General features: G+C 38.8%; 3 protein-coding genes and 2 non-coding genes across 8 annotated transcripts in view; 3 read left to right on the top strand and 2 right to left on the bottom strand.

The window, feature by feature from the left end:
• LOC126377187 (homeotic protein empty spiracles-like) overlaps positions 1 to 21,135 on the top strand; it is a 352,173-nt gene that overhangs the window by 261,193 nt on the left and 69,845 nt on the right. The gene's annotated exons all lie outside the window — the stretch shown is intronic.
• The window catches only part of LOC126377107 (TGF-beta-activated kinase 1 and MAP3K7-binding protein 1-like), a 558,148-nt gene that overhangs the window by 1,438 nt on the left and 535,575 nt on the right, over positions 1 to 21,135 (top strand). For 3 of the 4 annotated variants that reach the window (XR_007567791.1, XR_007567789.1, XR_007567790.1), the window contains exons 3-7: positions 638 to 737; positions 2,886 to 3,031; positions 3,832 to 3,950; positions 4,982 to 5,138; positions 7,425 to 8,705. Coding sequence is in view for 1 of the 4 variants with exons in the window: in XM_050024768.1 (XP_049880725.1) it covers positions 638 to 737; positions 2,886 to 3,031; positions 3,832 to 3,950; positions 4,982 to 5,138; positions 7,425 to 7,998 (1,096 nt within the window). In the remaining 3 variants the exon portion in view is untranslated. Of the gene's footprint in view, positions 1 to 637; positions 738 to 2,885; positions 3,032 to 3,831; positions 3,951 to 4,981; positions 5,139 to 7,424; positions 9,833 to 21,135 lie in introns of those variants that run through there. The other variant, XM_050024768.1, reaches the window with a different exon arrangement.
• Positions 6,042 to 6,148, bottom strand: LOC126377298 (U6 spliceosomal RNA). The gene has a single exon (XR_007567840.1). It is a non-coding gene; the product is annotated as a U6 spliceosomal RNA (small nuclear RNA).
• LOC126377299 (U6 spliceosomal RNA) lies at positions 6,838 to 6,944 on the top strand. The gene has a single exon (XR_007567841.1). It is a non-coding gene; the product is annotated as a U6 spliceosomal RNA (small nuclear RNA).
• On the bottom strand, positions 10,972 to 19,464 carry LOC126377131 (26S proteasome regulatory subunit 10B). Its single transcript, XM_050024809.1, has 9 exons — positions 19,286 to 19,464; positions 18,804 to 18,923; positions 18,419 to 18,555; positions 16,627 to 16,725; positions 15,905 to 16,054; positions 14,839 to 14,962; positions 14,173 to 14,383; positions 13,531 to 13,696; positions 10,972 to 12,191 (listed from the first exon to the last, which is right to left on the bottom strand). Exons 1-9 carry the CDS (start codon positions 19,389 to 19,391, stop codon positions 12,114 to 12,116), a joined length of 1,191 nt encoding a protein of 396 aa, XP_049880766.1. The 5' UTR covers positions 19,392 to 19,464; the 3' UTR covers positions 10,972 to 12,113.

Here is a 21,135-nt window from a genome sequence, read left to right on the forward strand (position 1 = left end):
GCCTGCCTGAAATTCAGAGATTTTTCAAGTCACGAATTATGGAACAATGAGACGTTTGACCACTCATTCATAATGTCAAACCACAGTATTTACGTCATATCATAGGAAATTTTTCATATTCACGTTTCTTAAAAAATATTTTATTTGTCAAATTATTGGGAAGTTGTTAATAGACCCAGCCCTATCCGAACCTGGCGCCATCTACTTGGATTACGAATCTAAACGAATAAGACTGCAAGATTAACACGGCAATTCTTTTTTATTACACCCACTAAAGACGTTTGTTTAGGATGTAAGTTGAAATAGTTACTTACATAGAATAAGTTCTGAAGTGTACTTACCTGAAAATAAAAATAAAATTTTAGACTCATTCATTATTATTTCATTTGTAAATAACAAATATCTAGATAAAATAACATTATAATTATTTTATCTAGATATTATATTTTTGTTTATTTAATGTTATTAATTATTCGAACCAACGTCGACGAACCAACGAAGCAAGAGAATTGTGTCAGAATCGAAGCAAATGGAATTCTATAGTCTCTGCCTACCCGGCGGGAAATAGGCGTGAGTTTATGTGTGTATGTATTGATCATTAGATTAAATGCTTTAATAAACTATTTGTCTATTTCAGAAACGCATTCACCTCAGTGGAGAAAGCATACATAGAGAATTATGATGGAATGATTGCTGAAAGGACAAGTCTACAGTATCAACTACAAACTATGAATCAGGTAAATTCATTGAACCTACCTACTTGGTAAAATTAAATGTTCTCTACATCATGTCAAAGAATAATATTATAACGGTCTTTGCATCGCATAAATTCGTATCGGGCGCCGACGTCACCCCCTCTGGGTTTTACTTTAGTCTTAAATGGGCCTTTAAGGGCTAAGGGACAATGCGCGCACTGTCTCTCGATCGCATTTACGCATGAGACGGTACACCAGATGTGATCATGGTTCAAATCAATCCACACACACAGTACTTATTTCACGGCTGTATTTCCGACTACCCTCAGTTGGGAATTTAATCCCGAACTTATAAATTATTTTGTGTAACGTAAGTAATCGATCATACGTGAAAAGATACCTTCATTTTTTTATAGAATTGTATATAGTTGCCAAGTTTTGGATAGGTTTTTTTTACTAGATACCCTGGATGTGTGCGAAAGCAGATAGAGATGCTATTTAAATTAGTTCTGTATGCTAGATTTATGTTATAAATACCTTTTCGACATCATAGGTCCCTTGGTGTGGACATGTCCTGGATATGCGATGCTATAATACTCCTCCGTAGGCGAAAGTCCACTTCCCATGATACACAACACACAAACCGAATCAAGGGACATGTAAAAGGTACTTGCGCGGGCTCTTTCCCATTTCACAATATGCGAGTCCCAAACACCGACGTCGAGGCAACGTCCGTCGCCTTCCGCGTTCCGATCGTAACTGACTAACTGACAGACAGACGGCGGTGGCTAGATGTTACCCCCACTTCCGCTTGCACAATCGGCGAATCGAACACCTTTCCGTACTCATGACATGTCGGAACTTTTTAAATTAATTTTATTTATTTATGTTATAAGCAGAGACTAGAATTCCATTTGCTTCGATACTGACATTTCTCTTGCTTCCTCCACATGCATCAATCGCTTCATACACGCACGCCGGTTCAGAGTAGATCAGACTAAACCTTTTGCGGCTAGCATGTAAGTTCAACCCTAGAAATGTCAGTCAACGAAAATTAAAATATGACAACACTTTCCATGGTCTAGTGGTTTGAGCGTAGGGCTCACGAATTGGAGGTCCGGGTTCGATTCCCGGTGGAGACATTGTTGCAATCACTTTGCGAGGCTGTCTTTTGTAACGAGATCGTAGGCTTAAATCACCTGATTGTCCGAAAAAGTAAGATGATTCCGAGCTTCGGAGGGCGTTAAGCCGTTGGTCTCGGCTATTAGCCATAAAACAGCTCCACCTACCTGCAGCGGACCTGTGCCCAGCAGTGGGACGTATATAGGTTGTTTATTTATTTATTTATCTATTTATTTATTTATTTTATTGGAAGACCAACAGCTAATATTACAAAATAATAGTTCATACTAAAAAACAAACAGCCATTTACAGGTCCTCACCAATAGACACAACTAGACTAAAAAGAAAAATGCTATAAAGAGCACTTACAAAATAGGTAAACAAGAAACAATAATAATAATGTAATTAATATGATAGAACACAATGCAAAAGGTTATTGATTTATTCAACGAAGAAACTCTGACTTAAGAGACGCCTTGCCGCAGTGCAACTAGTATTAAAAAGGTCAATGTCTAGATCACCTGCCAGTCTGTTGAAATTCCTACTCGCACGCCACATATAGGTATTCTGCCTGTAGTTAGTAGACGCAGATGGGAGGTATAAAATAGAATTGTACCTAAGAGACTTCGTCGGCACTCTCAAATAGACCTGGGATAATAATTCTGGGCAGTCTACGGAACCGGAAGCAATTTTTAAAAGAAATACTAAATCCGCGACCTCTCGACGCCTCTCTAATGGCAGAAGGTGATGTCGTCTACACAGGTCTACATACAAACTAGATTTGTAACGATCCCTAAGACGATAACACAAATATTTAATAAACTTTTTCTGGATGTTTTCGAGACGTGAGACATAAGTTCCGTATCGTGGACTCCAGATTTGCGAAGCATACTCCAAATTACTACGAACAAAAGAACAATATAAAATTTTAAATGTCTTGGCTTGAGTAAAATCCCTGGAATTACGCATAACAAACCCCAAGGCCTTAGATGCTTTGCCGATGATAGTATTCATGTGCTTGTCAAACAATAGCTTATGTTATGTGTAACATTTTTTTTACAATTCCAGCTATCCCAAAACAGTGACAACATACTCGCCCGTCTTAAAGAAATCGACCAGCGCCTATCCAGCGGAGCAACTGTGGTCATAGCCCTAGTGTTAAACAACAAACTCTTCGTGGCCAACGTTGGGGAGATGCGGGCGTTGCTATGCAGGTACTGAGGACCAGGGGGTTTAAATGTGGCCACATCGAATGCGCATATAAAAGTAAGCGCGCAATGCAAACAAATGTCAAATAGCAATATTGCTTTCTTAGATGAATTGCTTCGATGTGGCCATTTTAATCCCCCAGTAACCTGGTAATAAGTAGTAGTAAGTTAGTGCCTTTTGCGAGATTTGTCGTAACATGGATACGCCTCACAAATTTTGAATCTCGAAACTCAATATTTGAATTTTTATTAAAAAGTATTTTTATATTGAAAATTATTTTGGTAATTTCTACAATGGTGCATAAGCACCATACTCCCGCACGGGAATTATCCCGTACACACCATCTAATTTTATTTTAAGTTATAACTGTCATTTTCTTATCCGCTGAAGCAGAAAGGGACGGGTATTTGACATCAATTTTAACAACACACGTCAATTTTAGTGAGAAATCTAAAACAACTCTCTAAAAATTTTACATCGGCCAATAATCCGACAGAATTAAGTTGACAGCGCACGTCGAGGGTTGCAAACCTGCGAGATGCCTATTTGAATCGCTCAGGTTATTTATTCATTAACTCATTCGTTTTAAAATTATAACGTAATATAATCACAAAATCTCATGGGCATATCCATACTAACCACAACATTCAAGGTCATAGTTACACTTTGAATCGACAATTTTTACATAACGAACGTCTCATCCGCCTAAAACTACTGCAAATCTTCAGGTTAGGTAAGCGGACCCTGTGAAAAACGGGATACTAGGGAGATGATGATAAACTGAGTGTCTTCCGTCTTCGTACAGGACTGACGACAATTCCGTTCTGAGGGTGGTACAGTTAACAGTGGACCATAGCTTGAACAACGAAGATGAGTTATTGAGGCTGTCGCAGCTTGGACTGGATGTCAATAAACTGAGGAACGGTAAGGTTTACATACATACATACATAAACTCACGCCTATTTCCCGCCGGGGTAAGCAGAGACTATAGAATTCCATTTGCTTCGATCCTGACACACTTCTCTTGCTTCCTCCACATTCATCAATCGCTTCATACACGCACGCCGGTTCAGAGTAGATCGTATTGAACCTTTTCTAAGGACATCTCCAATTTGGTCATCGTAAGTCCTTCTCATGGTAAGGTTTCCTACGGAATAATTTTGTATGAGAACCGCTGTCGCTGGTTCAACCCCACTACTCCTGCAAATAAAAGGTGCAGGTCGTGTCGTATCAGGAGGTGAATTTGGCGTGAAGAAGAGAGGAATGGCGATTACTCCACCGACAAGAGCGCGGCTCTTAAATTAAGAGAGACTCCTGCAAACGGATAACTTTGACAGCTCTACCATGGGCGGATCCAGAAGGGTCATGACCATCATGACCCCCCCTCCCGGGAGACAGGTCGGATCACGGGTGGCCACTGTGACCCCGCTGCCGAGACGAACGGCTTAACATGCCTTCCGAAGCACGGAATCATCTTATTTTTCCGACAACAAACCAGGTCCAGTCTAACAAAGAGATTTTTTCTTAGACGTGTCCCAACCGGGAATCGAACCCAGATCGTCCAACGCAACCACTTCACCACTGAGGCCGTGTTATAATAGTGTCTACACTACTAGTTGTTACATGAGTTATGTCAGGGGCCTTTGTCTGGTCAATAGTAACCCTGAGGGTTGATGGGGTTGGTAAACTCCTCACAACCCACATAGAAGAAGAATAAATAAATGAACTTTTATCATCATCAATTTAAGAGCCACGCTCTTGATGGTGTAGCATTTTCCATTCCAGTCTATCAAACGCCAATTCCTTGACTTCCTTATAAGACAAGACGTTAACCTTTTCTTTAATCTGTTCCATGTAAGCTCTTCTTGGTCTTCCCCTTCCTCTCTTTCCTTCTAGCTTTCCTAAATAAACTTTATTGAACAAAAAATATTTACAATGACACTTCTCCTTGGCAGCACAATACCTCGGCAACCAAACAGGCACGAGGTGCCTTGGCAACTACTTGGTGAAGGGATTATGGAAGGCCTTCCCGACGCTAAGCGCCGCGTCTGCCGAGCCTGTAGTGGCTGTTAGCGAGATACACGGGCCTATTGCGTTGGACCATTATAGCAGGTACAAATATAAATATACTTTATTGCACTAAAAATAAAAGGAAATATACATTATTAGTAGTAGGCTGAGCTGTAGGCCATCTACGGGGTCCATAGGTGGCGGATAGTGGAACGGCCATCAGATATGATGGTTAGCTGCGAATATAAAAATAAGCAGTCCCCGAACAAACAGCGACAGGATTAGCAGAACGTAGTGGGTAGCTCACTGGGACGGGCTAACCTATAAAATGCTACTTAGGTTCTATGACGATCTTGTGACGTAGCGAGTAGGCGCCGCTACTTCAAAAGCTCACCCCTGATGCCGGGCAGCAGCGGTATCAGTACTTGGAGGCCGAGGAAATGGATTCTGGTAGGGCTCTAGCTAGAACATCAGCGATTGAGAAATTGGTCGGTGTACTGCGGAACGGAAGGCGATTGGGGCAACCACCGTTCTACACGCCCTATCTATGGAGTAATGAAGGCGATTACTCCACCGATAAGAGCGCAGCTCTTAAATAAAGAGAGAGATATTTAGAATGATGGTCTGAATCATCCCCCTCAGAATCCGTTACGATGTCACTAACACCCTGTATATAGGTATAGCAGGTGAGGTGCTTTTTGGCTACTTTTTTTATTTCATTAACGTGACTTATTGACGAGACGACAGCCATGGTAGCACAGTTGGAAGAGCGCTTGACTGTCACTGTGAGGTCGCAGGTTCAAATCCAGCACGGGCCTTAAACAATGATTTTCGAATTTGTTTTCTAATTCAATACTGTTTTATTTGAAAAAAAATCTGGTAAAATAAATAACGAAAATCTCTTATAACTTATAAAAATAATAATAATAAAAATACTTAACAATTGAATTGTTTAAATAGTATAAATAATGAATGAAATAAAAAATAAAAATATTAACATGTCCAAAAAATGTGGAACGCTTCACGATTTTGCGTGTCATCCTTGCGCAGGGGCCATGCTAATCTTCTCTGTATCGTTCCAATTTTAGTATATGTACTGCCGAAGCAAGTACACTTGGTACGGTGAAACTTTTGTATATATACTGACGTGGTGTGAAAACTTCGATACCGCGTTTTAGGACTCATACATTTGCTTTATTTCGACACTAGCGCCATCTAGTAACAAGTAAAATAAACACGTTGCTTTTGCACGGCGATAAATTATAACGTATGAAATAAGGTCTTTTTTATAATTAAAGCACATAATAACGGGTTCTTAATATCGGGAGTCTCATATCTCCATTTAAACGCGGTAAGAACCCGTTATTATGTGCTTTAATTATGATAATAACCGCGTAAACTTAAAACAAGGTCTTTTTTATATTATAATTAATAATAAAAAAATCACAAAAAGCCATTGTATAAAGTTTTTGGGATCTTAAGCGGGCAACGTTACAAAATAATGTTTTGAGATCAGCTACTCTATTTAGCATTGAAGTTTGTCTAATTTAATATCAAACTAAAATAATTTACACAAAATATTATACAGAGCTTTATCAATGTTTATAAAAAAGCCAGTTCTTCATTATATTTTATTTTTACCATCTCACCCACTCACACCACACCATACTCGACTTTATTTACCTAACCCGCCACGAGATGGCGCTAGAGTCGAAATGAACTAAATGTATGAGTCCTAAAACGCGGTATCAAAGTTTTTACACGACGTCAGTATATATACAAAAGTTTCACCATACCAAGTGTACTTGCTTCGGCAGTACATATACTAAAATTGGAACGATACAGAGAAGATTAGCATGGCCCCTGCGCAAGGATGACACGCAAAATCGTGAAGCGTTCCACATTTTTTGGACATATTAAATTAACTAATATTTTTATTTTTTTATATATTTTATTATTTATGTTATTTAATAATTTTATTTTTAAGTATTTTTATTATAATTTTTACATATTGTAATATATATGTACTACCAACTTAAAGTTATAACATAAGGGATTTTCGTTATCTATTTTGCCAGTTTTATTTATTAAATTTTTTGAGCATTTTAATATCGTCACTGGCAATGCAAAATTACGTTAGCGCTGAAAGGCTTACTTCGAGAAAAGGCCGGGTAAGTATATTAAATTTTTCGTTTTTTTATCATAACATTCCATCCACTTATTCAATTTTGATGATGTAAATATTAGCATTGTTTTATAATTTTCTACGTCTAGTAATTACATAACCATAGACTGCTATTTTAGGATAGGCTCCTACGTAGTTTTGCCTTTCCAGAGACGATATTTTCTAGAAATGAATGTTAATTTGTTTTTTTTCTTCTCTTTCAGATTCCTAGTCCTAGTAAGCGCTGGTGTTTATAAACGCATTCAAGAGTCGCGTGGGAGTAGCGAACAAACCAACAAACAGCTTGCACAGATCATCGTAGAACACTTTAGAAACACTGAAGACTTTGCTACAGTCAGCCAATCAGTCTTGGAAGAAATAGAAGAAGAATTTGTATCTTATTGCTATAAGAATAATTTAACACCAAAACCTAACACGCATATGAGTTTACTTATAAGAAATTTCAACTTTCCGCTACCTAATGTTAGGCCAGAAGAAACTACGAGCCAAAGTAATATAGTACCTAGGACGGCATCGGTAAGGTTCAACCCCATAGTACAGTCAAAGTCAAACACGTTATTAAACGAGATCGACTCAGAACTATCATCGACTAATGAGGAGACGAACGATTCGAATATCGATACGAATCGATCGATTGAATCGAGTTCGGAAATCTATTTGGCGGGAAAGCCATACGATAAAGACAGGAGAATTAAAGGTTATGTCGACTTTTCTTGTTATTATGAGAACGTCGCTAAAGCGCGAAAGAGTGGCACTTTGCCTGGTTTTATTAAGTAATATGAAAAAGAAATAAATAAATTGTTCACTAAATGTCAACTTCGCAGAATGGTGAAATTTTACTAAGCTTGACTGTACCAAAGTTGCCTTTATGAAATTTTGCCCTTTTGCGAATAAAATAAAAAATACATAAACAGTAGCTACAAAGCATACTGAATTCAAACTAAGAATGCATTGGATCATTTGGTGATAGAATCAACTAAACCATACTCAATATAAAAATAATTCTAAAAAAAGTGTAATTAGATTCATGGTATAAGACCAGGTATGCTCAAAACTGACAGCTAGCATTTCAAGGTTAGCCCAACTGACGGCATCCGAACCCTGCGTTGCCATTTCGTAAAAATTAAATTACTAATGTCCAATGTTTTTAATTGACTTTGCAAGGAAATTTTCTACTTTTAGTAAAATATTTACGTACAGTTATAATGATTTTTATAAATGTGACAAATAATAGTAATTAAATACATTCGTCAGTAATTCACTTAATTTTCAATAATAAAAATTACGTCCTTGAAATGTTGGATACCAATTGAATGGTAACACTTACGTGTTATTGTAATTTATTTTTTTCAATTTGAATTTGGAATTAAGCACATAATAACGGGTTCTTACCGCGTTTAAATGGGGCTATGAGACTGCCGATATTTCGACACTGTTGCAAGTGTCATGATCACGGGATGACTGATGAGATTGGAGTGAAGTAGGTAGATCGATAATTTTCTACGGGCAGACATATCTGTCTACCCTCTTTCTTTGCCGCTTGTTTATGTTTTGATATCGGAATGTTCGGAACCATCTGAACTCGCACTAAACTCACTACGACAAACCGCACTCATTGTGTCCTCACGTATTTTCACCACATTAGGCCGTTTCAAGCTTTTTACCACACCTACTACAAATCAGAAAACAAAAATGTTGAAATTTTTGTTTTCTGATTTCAATAGCCTCTTTTACGAGTCTGGTCATAGCTTCTTTGAATTTGGAACACTGGAGCTGATTTCTGCAGACACCAACACATTTTAATTTTGTATATTTTTTTTTAATCTTTATTTAATGAGCTTTGTCTGTATCTCTGTCTTGTGCTCATTGTAAGTGAAGGACGGCGCTATTACTAGAGCAGTCAAGACTAAAATAAAATATAAGTTTTAGAAATGGCACCAAGAATTAAAATGTTTCGGGTTTAAGAAGAACTTTATATCCTCATAAAGAATTAAATTAGCTTACATGAGAAAAAAAATCACAAAATAATATAGAAATATAAAAAAATAGGGTAGTAGTGGGTTGCGATAAAGCGAGCGCACTGCACACAATGTAACACAAATGGTGGGTAGGTATGAATTAATAGATACTAAAAGTTGGTAAGCAACTATTATTTGTTGTTAGTTTCTCGGAGCTATTGTTTTACTAAAAGTGGCAAGGAGGCAGATGACCTATAACATGACAAAATTTAAATTTTGATGTGATACAAAATAATAACTTTGTGTGTGTATAATACTTATAAATGTTTATAATACTTACTGTATTTTTTTTTGTCCGAAACATTAAGATGATTCTGTGCTTCGGAAGGCACGCTAAGCCGTTGGTCCCGGGCTACTAGCCAATCACATCCGCCAAGCCGTAGTGGAGCAGCGTGGTGGAGTATGCTCCATACCATCTCCGGTTGATTGAGGGGGGGCCTGTGCCCAGCAGTGGGACGTGTATAGGCTGTTTATGTTAATAATAATATGTATAACTGAATACTTGAATTAATATTATTCTGTTAATCCTTCCAAATCAAACTTGCGAGGTATATCGATTTTTATGATGAGAAGTGCATCTGTAGAGTATTCAGATCAGATCAGATCAGATCAGAATCATTTCAGATCAGAATCATTTATTCAACGTAATTATCATGGATAAACTTGTTGAAGGTCAATGTAACATTTTTGAATTTACGTCATTTCGCAAGGTGTTATGGCTGAGGAGAAGAAATGACAAGAAACTGCAACAGCAACACATCTTTTAAAAACCAATGAGGATATACATTACAAGTTATTTAATAACTAGAGGAACACATTCAATACCAGACATTTTTATCATTTAGGTAGTCATTAATCTTATAATAAGCTTTTTTACATAAAGTAAGCTTCACGTGAGCTTTAAATTTATTTTCTGACAAATTTAAAATATTATCTGGTATTTTATTGTAAAAACGTATACATAACCCCAAAAAAGATGAATTTAATTTACTTAATCTAGAATTTTGAATAGCAATTTTATGTTTATTTCTTGTATTGTAAGTATGCCTTTCACAGTTTCTCGGAAGGAGAGATAAGTTTTTACGTACATACATAATGTTTTCATATATATATTGACTTGCGACCGTCAGTATATTTATTTCTTTAAACAGCTCCCTCAAAGAGTCCCGACAACGCAGCTTATAAATAGCGCGAACTGCTCTTTTTTGAATGATGAAAATAGTTTCTACATCAGCGGCTCGACTCCACAGCAAAATACCGTAAGACATTATGCTGTGGAAGTAGCTGAAGTAGACAAGTCTAGCAGTGGGTACATCTGTGAGTTGTCGGATCCTTCTGACGGCATATGCTGCTGAACTTAGCTTGCCCGCTAGTGATACAATATGTGGGCCCCATTGAAGTTTTGAATCTACAGTAATTCCTAAGAAAACTGTGTGTTCAACAAAATCTAGTTTCTCGTCGTTAATTTTAATGTTATTATTTACTTTCTTTACGTTTGGTAGAACAAATTTAATACACTTCGTTTTCTTAGCATTTAGAACTAGGTTATTTACTGTAAACCAACTTAGAACCTGCGACACAGCGCTGTTTTTTATTAACCTCTCATATGCCGAGATACCAGACACAATAGATTTTACATTGTGTCTGGTCGAGATCCGCGTTCCGGCGTTCGAAAGATTCAGCCTTTACCCGTGGTCCCGGTGGGTTGACCCATTGCCTAAATAAAAAATCGTTTTTAAAAAATCCAGTTTTTTATTTAACCTAAAAAGTACAGTATTTTATTTCATACAATACATACATAGACATTTTTACAGACAAACGCCGTAAAGGACAATATTCCAGTACGGTCACGAGCATTAATATGTATACACTTTGGTACCATGTCACATTAACTTTTTTGACAAACTGAACTGTAAGTCTCACTAAATGTCAAATATGTTAGTGCGACAGAGTCCTAAAGTGGGTACATTATATTGCTCATGACTGTATACACAATCTAATTTTATTTTAAGTTATACCTGTTATTTTCTTATCCGCTGACAAAGAAAGGGACGGGTAATCGACAGGCATAAAATTTACGGAACACACGTCAATATTAGGCAGAAATTTAAAAAGCCCTTCCAAAATTCTGCAGTGGCCGATAACCCGACAGAATTAAGTTGACAGCACACATCAAACGGGTTGCATAAGAGCGCGATGCCTATTTTAATCGCCCGGGTTATTCATTCATTTTAAAATTAACAATTGTCAATCATCCGTCCCTTTTCTTTTCGACACGACAGGTATAACTTAAAATAAAATTAAAGACGTGTCAGCAGGAATCGGGGCCATTATAATTTTTTAAACTCTAGTAGCCAATATTATAACTCGGAGTTACAATATTGTTCTATTATTTTAATCCTAAGGCTCTAGACTGACGGACCGCATTTCAACTGCAATCCGACTGCCAAATTGCAGTTCCGATGCAGTTTGAATGCAGTTGACGCGACTGCAATAGAACTGCAAACCAAACGGGCAGTTCGATTGCAGTTCAATTGCAGTCGTGTTGCACAGTTGGTTTGCAGTTCTATTGCAGTCGTGTCAACTGCATTCAAACTGCACCTGAACTGCAATTTGCGGTTGGATTGCAGTTGAAATGGGGTCCGTCTGTCTAGAGCCTAAGTTCACATCAATGGTGAAGGGAAACTATTTGAATGTAACCCGCAGTGGAGCAGCGTGGTGGAGTATGCTCCATACCCCCTCCGGTTGATTGAACGGAGGTCTGTGCCCAGCAGTGGGACAATAACAAAGTGGGCTGTCCAAGTGTCCAATTATAGTTAGTATGAAGTATTAGTATGTTTAATTTGTAATTTAAATATTGAATAATGTAAATGTTTAGACGGGCTTGTAGTCCAACTTGCTCTCGAGTTTCTTGTTATCCGCCACCTTGCGGACAGCCTTCATTAGATCCTCCTGAAAAAAAAAAAACATTTTTTTTTTACACAAGTACCATCAACCAATACAATACAACCATTACAATAGTATCAGTCCTCTAGACTATAAGCAGTTTCGTTAAGTGGATAGATGACGAGGAGCCACAACCAATGTCACAGCCTCCCACTTTATACGACATGGCTTCTCTTCAGTCGTTTCACCACATTTACGAGGTCTATAAGCTCTGGTGCGAGGGGATTCGGATGATCGGCTAGCCGCTCTAGATGTTTCTTTTGGTAATTTTTGATCTCTTCAGCGACGGTTGGAATGTTAAGGTATTCGTGTATTTCTTCATTCTTGCTGAACCATGGTGCGTTCGCAATTGAACGTAGGATGGCATTCTGCACTCGTTGCAAACAGAGTATTTTATTACTTATTTATTATTTATTTGCAGTTTATTATATATGTATCGAATATTAAATATCCTAATAGGAATGTTGTGTTTTATAATAATTAAAACTATACTACTAAAGGTCGAGAGGTGATAAAAGGGAGCATCTTTAATTGAGCTTTTTAATTTAGTTTTAGTAGTATAGTTTTAATTATTTTATTACTTATTTATTTATTTACATTCCACAACTTTACAGTGCAGAAGCGCCAATGCGCCGTGAAACTTTAAATATAAACAATTATATAATTAGAAAGACCAAATAAGTAGAGGTGAGTAATATACAGGCATTCATCCAAAAGACTCCATAGTACCGAGTTTTTTTTTAAATTACGTTGTATCATCATCAGCCCATTAACGTCCCCACTGCTGGGGCACGGGCCTTCCCTATGGATGGATAAGGAGATCGGGCCTTAAACCATCACGCGGGCCCAGTGCGGATTGGTGGTTATTAACGACTGCTAATGCAGTCAGGACCAACGGCTTAACGTGCGTTCCGAAGCACGGAGGAGCTCGAGATGAAAGCTTTATTTTTGTGGTCACCCATCCTATGACCGGCCTTTGCGAAAGTTGCTTAACTTCAACAATCGCAGACCGTGCGCGTTTACCGCTGCGCCACCGAGCTCCTCCTATATATCCTCCAGTATATTGTATTGCTCATAAAATGTATATATACAGGGTGTTAGTGACACCGTAACGAATACTGAGGGGGATGGTTCAGACCATGATTCTGAGTTAATATCAAGTGGAATTTTCAGTCTGAATATTCATGAAATTTTTTGTGTTTTTTTTTAAATTATTTTCAGTTCCATACTTTTGCGACGGAAAATTCCACTTGATATCATCTCAGAATCATGGCCTCAATCACCCCTCAAAGTTTTCGTTACGATGTCACTAACACCCTGTATATTATCTATTTTTATGCCTCACCTGTATAATATATTCCCTCTCAGCTCGGATAGCGAACAGTCCAGCCTCCGTGCACACGTTACGGAGATCAGCTCCGTTGAACGTGTCCGACAGTTTGACCACCGCTTCGTAATCCATCTCGCCGTGTTTGGCTATGGGGGCTGCGTGGATCTTCAGAATTTCTAACCTGAAAATTTATTGGAAAATAAAATTATAGTACGGTCGCGAGCATTAATATGTATACACTTTGGTACCATGTCACATTAATTTTTTGACAAACTGATTTATGTTAGTTTATGTGTGATCATCATCATCATCAGCCCATTAACGTCCCCACTGCTGGGGCACGGGCCTTCCCTATGGATGAATAGGGAGATCGGGCCTTAAACCATCACGCGGGCCCAGTGCGGATTGATGGTTATTAACGACTGCTAATGCAGCCGGGACCAACGGCTTAACGTGCCTTCCGAAGCACGGAGGAGCTCGAGATGAAAACTTTTTTTGTGGTCACCCATCCTATGACCGGCCTTTGCGAAAGTTGGTTAACTTCAACAATCGCAGACCGAGCGCGTTTACCGCTGCGCCACCGAGCTCCTCAAGTTTATTAAGTTTGTGTTGAGTCCTCGAGTTTATGTGTATTATTATGTAATGCATGGTACTCACCTGGCCTGCTCGTTGGGCAGTGGTATCTCGATCTTCCTGTCCAGCCTGCCAGGGCGCAGTAGCGCGGGGTCGAGGGTGTCGGGCCGGTTGGTGGCCATGATGATCTTCACCTGCCCCAGGGAGTCGAACCCGTCCATCTGGTTCAGGAGCTCCATGAGGGTGCGCTGGATTTCTCTGTCTGCGCTTGTGCCCTCCGAGAAACGCCTGCCGCCTGCAAGGGGATGTAGTGTTAAAAGAATTGAGTAGTTTCCTCGTAAAATAAATTATATAAAAATGTTACTTGTTTCTACTAAGTGCGAGTGTTTGTGTGCGTACCCGATTGCGTGCGTACGTAAATGCGTGCGTATGTGCATGAGTGCGTGCGTGTGTGCATAAGTTCGTATGTGCGTGCGTGTGTGAACGTGTGCGTATGTTAACGCTTGCGTACGTGAATGCGTGCTTATGTTCGTGTGTGCGTGTGTGTGAATGTGTGCGTATGTGCGTGCGTGGGTGAACGTGGCCGTACGTGAATGCTTACGTACGTGAACGTGTGCGTACGTAAATGCGTGCGTATGTGCGTGTGCATGGGTGCGTAAGTAAATACGTGCGTGTGTTCGTTTGTGTATTCAAGAGTGCGTACGTGTGAGTGTGGGGTTACTTGTGTGCGTGTTGGGATAGTGAACTGACCTATAGCATCGATCTCGTCCATGAATATGATGCAGGGCTGGTGGTCGCGCGCGTAGTTGAACATCTCGCGGATTAGACGCGCGGACTCGCCGATGTATTTATCCACTATAGCTGACGATACCACCTAGAATATCGCAAGTTACATGCTAGATTAATGGAAAGAAGGAAATATTTATAGGGGACCATAATAATTAATGAGGGCGGAAGGCAAGAGGGAAACCACTGACTGTATTTTTATATTACGATTATTTATTTTTTATTTTTCTGTTTATAGCGACGAATGGGTGCCGAGAGAAACCTCTGGTTTAACGGCATCATTCAAACCATGTATTTAGATTAAGTATATGATGAAAATAAATAAAACAAATAAAAATACTGCCTCATTTTTCCCTAAAAAGTAGCATAGAGAATGCTACACCGACAATAGCGTGGCTCTAAAATTAATGATGATAATAATTAATAGCATATTTGTGGCGTTGTGATCCGCGAAGATCGATTTTCTAACCTGAACCTTCACAGGGTCCGCTTACCTAACCTGAACATTTGACAGGTCCGGTTTTTTACAGAAGAACTGCCTGTCTGCCCTTCCAACCCGCGAAGGGAAAACCACCCCAATACAGGTTAGGTCAGATACCTCCGAACGCATTTCTCAGGAATGTGGGTTTCCTCAAGATGGTTTCCTTCACCACTGAGCGTGATAATCATTTATGATCCAAACATGAATTCGAAAACAAATTCGACAATCATTGGTTGAGCCTGCGACCTCAAAGTGAGAGGCAAGCGTTCTACCCCAATCTCTCTCTCTATATAAGAGCTGCGCTCTTGTCGGTGGAGTAATCGCCATTCCTCTCTTCTTCCCGCCAAAACCTTCACCTCCCGATACGACACGACCTGCACCTTCTCTTTTATACACTTACTTACTTTTTTTAACATTATAGAAGGAAAAACTGAATGGAAGAGACGAAGGGGGTAGACCTAGGAGAATATTTATGAAACAAATAAAAGAGAAGGTGCAGGTCGTGTCTACCCTAATACATCTCCGATATTAAATTTCCAAGTACATTACCTTCAGGAAGTTAGCGTCGAGTTGCGAGGCGACCGCTCTGGCTAGTAAAGTCTTCCCGGTACCAGGCGGGCCATACAACAAGCATCCTTTAGGAGGGGTGATGCCTACTCGCACGAACAGCTCTGGGTTCATTAGAGGGAGCTCGATCACCTGAAAATTTACGAGATAAAAACAAATCATTAATTATATATTATTATTTTATTATTATTGATTTGATTTGGTATAACCTATCAACTGCTTACAAAACCATGAATCCTATGTGAATAAATCATTTGATTTATAATAATTCACTTTCAGGCTTGAATCACCTGATTGTCTGAAAAAGCAAAACGATTCCGTGTTTAAGCTGTTGGTCCCGGCTATTAGCTGTAAACACACTTCCACCAACCCGCAGTGGAGCAGCGTGGTGGAGTATGCTCCATATCCCCTCCGGTTGATTGAGGCCTGTGCCCAGCAGCGAGACGTATAATACAATCAGGGACAAGCGCCATCTAGCGCATATTTTAGGAACCAATTAGTTCGCTTCGTTCGTTCGTTTCAATCTCAATGTCAAGATATTTGAGAATGGAATGTCAACCAAAAAAAATCTAACAGATGTCGCTAATAAATGACGCCAATAAAAAGTTTTCGCCAATAAAAGGCTTTTATTTTCCGCTCCCGGTTAATATACACAACATACCATAATCTACCAATTCTCAATACCTATCTTTTCATGGTCTCACCTCTCTAAGTTGTCTGATCTGTTCCTGGAGACCACCGATGGCAGAGTATGTCACATCTCCGGGGTCTTCGTGACTCATGTTGTACACCAGAGGGTCAACCTGTAAGTACAATAACAATGGATTATTCATTGTATCTATTACAAAAGACCTAACTGGCAAACACCAAGTCTTCTTCTTCGTCGTTCCCTCACTGCTGAGGATCGCAACCACAGGTTATGGTTTTCCACTCGGTACGGCTATATGCTGCGTGGACCGCCCTCTGTATGCTGCCGCCCACCGTCTTCTTCACGATGTCAGACCACCTCGTAGGCGCCTTTCCTCGCGCACGTTTGCCATCCACTTGCCCAACGATGATCTGCTTCTCCAGACTGTGCTTCGGAGACCGCATAATATGTCCGAAGAAGCTTAGGGCACGATTCCGGCATATTGAGGAGAGCCGCGTCGTGATCTTGAGCTCTTTTAATATGGACTCATTCGTACGCATCGCAGTCCAAGGTATGCGTAGCAACCTACGCCAACACCAAGTGCTTGTTGGTAAATGCTTACGGAAAATTTTCAAGATTTTCTGGCCTAAAACTATTATAAACACAGAACTGTGGAGGACGATATCCGCACATGCTAATGGCTGTGGAATGGTCATGTTCTTCAAAGACCTTTAGAACTTACATCAAAATTGGTTTTGATATGAAATCGTAACAGACAGACCAAGATCAAAGAAAGCAAGGACCTTGTGAAATTTTTTTTAATTTTTTTTTTATTTACTTTTTTTAATGCAATCTATCATCAAGGACATTCAGCAATATTTTTGATTCTCCATACTATCAGGCTTGCAAGGCATGGAACCATTGTCCCATCCTAAATGGTTACTTGATTAGATCTTGTGGCGCTTTCCTCTTCAGTCTCAAAAATGTGTTTGGGTTTCTCATTAGCTCCACTGCCATTTCATTTGGGTGGTTTTCCAGCCTGTTTTTGTACTTTGATATATTACTTTTGATTTCTTCCTTGACCGTTTTTATTTGGAGATTGTGATGTATCATATCATTTGTGACGTAGCAGGGAGCATCTACTATTAATCTAAGTACTTTATCTTTAATCAGATTCAAAACTGTAAATTGACAATAAAATTATATTTGTTAAGTACTTTCCTCTTGGCAAAAAAAAAAAAACAGGCAGAAAAAAATTATACGAATCAAAGGTAACATTAAGCAAACTGAATCTTGCAAAACACATTTACATCAACTTTGCGTATTAACACTGCCTTCTACCTACATATTGGAGCTATTGCAAATTTGTTAAAAAACACCCTCACTTATATAAAAAACGAAGTGACTTTCCTACACCCTATTCGCATCGACAACAAGGCAGATTAATGTTGCTAAATTCTAGGCTAATTACACGCCACGAGCCCATTTGCAATGTCCATTAAAATATATAATAAGCTCTCTAAGTACTTAAGAGATGAAACTAAAACTAATTTATTTATAAAAAATCTAAAACCTATGCTAATTAAAAGAGCTAATATACTGTAGACAAATTTTTAAATTATAAGTTTTAATTTTAATACACACATCCTCTCTTCCCTTCAACGTTGCTGTGCCCTACAGGGTCCATGTTTTAGTTCCTATGCCTATGTAACACCCCATTGTACTACATGGAATGCAATAAATAATTGATGGATTTAAAAATAATTTGGTGAAATTAAATATCTCCAAGTCTTCAAAAACGAATATACTAGACAATATAAATAATACTCATTTTATTTATTAAATATACAATAGCAGCAACAGCTCACCTCTCTGGGCAGATGTCTCATGATGGTCAACGTGGTCATGTCCAGGGCGACCCTGGTGCCTCCCTTCAACTTGTTCTTGTCCAACTGACGACGGCAGCCCACTACGTAGCGTGGTCCGTTAGTCGCTTTTACAATGACTGAAATGATAGAAGTACTTTTTGAAAGGGATACATTAACCTCTCATTTTCTGGGGACCAAACACAATAAATTTTACATTGTGTCAATACGTGTTGATGCAATTTAAAAAAAAAAATTACACTAATTTATGAAAAAAGAAACAGGAATTGTTAAATTTTGGCTGTGTTACAAGTAGCTATAATCACTAGAGAATCTTTCTGATAAATAAATAGTGGATAGGTGGTGAGGGATGAGGTGAAATACTTACATTTTTCTTCAGTCAACTGCTTCAGCACTTCACCGACAATCTGGCCAACACTCTGTAGAGCCTTCAAGTCATTCTCGCTCTTGTCATACTGTTTTGTGAGGTCCTTCAGTTGTTCCCTCACTGAAATCATTAAAATAATACTCCATTAAATCACACCATTTTACAATTCAATATGGAATTTGTAAAATTATTAAAGATAAGACAGTTCAGAAGTCTAAATAACGTTTTTATAAACTGTTAAACTCAAAATTTGATACAATTCTGACCTATTTAGTAATAATTGACATGACCAAAATCTAACCTAATTTTAACAGTAAAATAACAGATGTTTCTAAAATAGTTCTATCAAAATATCGTTTAAGTGACTAGAAAATTCTTATGAAACTGTTACATCATGAAATATAAGAAAATGTAAGTAAATATACAAAAGATGTTCGATGATTCGGCAGAAATTGCTTGTGGAATGAACAACAAAAACTTACTATCTTTGAGTCTGGATTCCACTTCTTTGTGCTCCATAAGCTTCTTCCTGTAGTCCTGGAAGGCTTTTTCCCTCAAAGGGTCCATGGTTGATGTCCCAGCAGGCATTTTTACAGAATAATCTAAATACAGCGAATACAACAAGCCAACAAAATGAATTTCACTCTCATTGATTTGACGTCTCGTTTGACAGTTAACTTTTTTATATTTTTTTTAATTTCGTTCTTAACAAATAGTTTCCTATTTGAAAAGTTAAGTCGAAACAAAACGCAAAAAAGACAGTAAAAAAACACCTTTTCGCTTCCTCGCGGTCGAATAAAAACAGCGGCGCATGAGCCAAGCAAGCGAAACGGGTGTGTCGCGGTAGCGTAACACGTCTGCCGTAGTTTCCATCCACCACGATCAAAGCATCCATTCGCATGGCCTAAAAATATTTTAATGCCTATTGCAAAGTCATAATTTGGCAAGCGGATTTAACTTGCATACTTGATGAAAATATGATGCCTGACGAAATTGGGCGTACCTGAATGAATTTGGTAGGTGAAATTACTTACTATGGCAATAGTAATTAGTTTATGTAATCGGGCTTGGGCCGCTAGCGAATGGATTGGATTTTAAAAAAATGCAGTTTCTATGTGGGACGAACTACAATATGGGTAGCACAGCGGGTACAGTTTATAAAGTTAGTCTGTGCCAAGTTGTAGGACATACTTAATTATTATTTATTTATAGTCTGTTTATATATTTAAAAAAATAACAATAGGTATTAACTCCCAACCAAAAATCCAGTCTTGTAACAAGCCAGGGACAATAAAAAACCGAGAAAGGACGTGTTAGCCCTGTTGGTAGATTATTAACAACGTGCCTTATTCTGTGAGACGTGTCTCACGTGGTGTGGCCAAGAGACGGGCGACGAGCAAGTAAAGTGTGGCCATGAAAAGTATGGGAAGCGGATAACTAAATAATAGGAAACCTAACGACAGCTACAGATTACGATGCTGCGTGAATCACGCGGTTTGTGTGAGTGAGGTGGGGCCATGAAAAGTTTAGGCACCGTCAAGCGGGTAAATAAAATATTTAGAATTCCACGTCGGGTTACGTCACGGGGTAGGGGGACCTCAAAGGGGGATGGTGGAATGAGCTCGTGTAGATCGCGGACACACTCCCCGAAGTGCAATCTGTAGAATAACAACATACTGGCGACTTTTTGCCGATGTGCTAAGGAGTGCTGCGCTGGATGCGGGCAGCGCAGGACCGATCGTCGTGGAGATCCTTGGGGGAGGCCTATGCCCAGCAGTGGGCGTCGTACGGCTGATGATGATGCTAAGGAGTGTCTGGAAAGTCCCTTATTATTATGTACCTATATTAATATATAATCAAGTAGGTACCTATAGAGAACCGGAGAGGAAATATGATTGGCCACCTGATACGACACGATTCATTTATAACAAACATTATAGAAGGAAAAATTGAAGGGAAGAGAGGAATGGGTAGACCTAGGATAACATTTATGAAACAAATAAAAGAGAAGGTGCAGGTCGTGTCGTATCGGGAGGTGAAGATTTTGGCGGGAAGAAGAGAGGAATGGCGGTTACTCCACCGACAAGAGCGCAGCTCTTAAATAGAGAGAGAGAGAGAGGTACCTATATCAACTGTCTGTCTGTTTAGATTGCGTATATCATGGTATAAGAAAACCAGGTATGCTCAATCCTATGACAAGCCGCCATTGCTAGCCCTTTGATGACATAAGTGTTACCACTGTGTTACCATTAAATTAGTGTTTCCAACATTCCAAGAACGTAAACTTTATTTTTGAAAATTAAGTGAATTACTGACTAATGTATTTAATTAT

Source organism: Pectinophora gossypiella, chromosome 22 (genome assembly GCF_024362695.1).
Source record: "Pectinophora gossypiella chromosome 22, ilPecGoss1.1, whole genome shotgun sequence".
Lineage (NCBI taxonomy): Eukaryota > Metazoa > Arthropoda > Insecta > Lepidoptera > Gelechiidae > Pectinophora > Pectinophora gossypiella.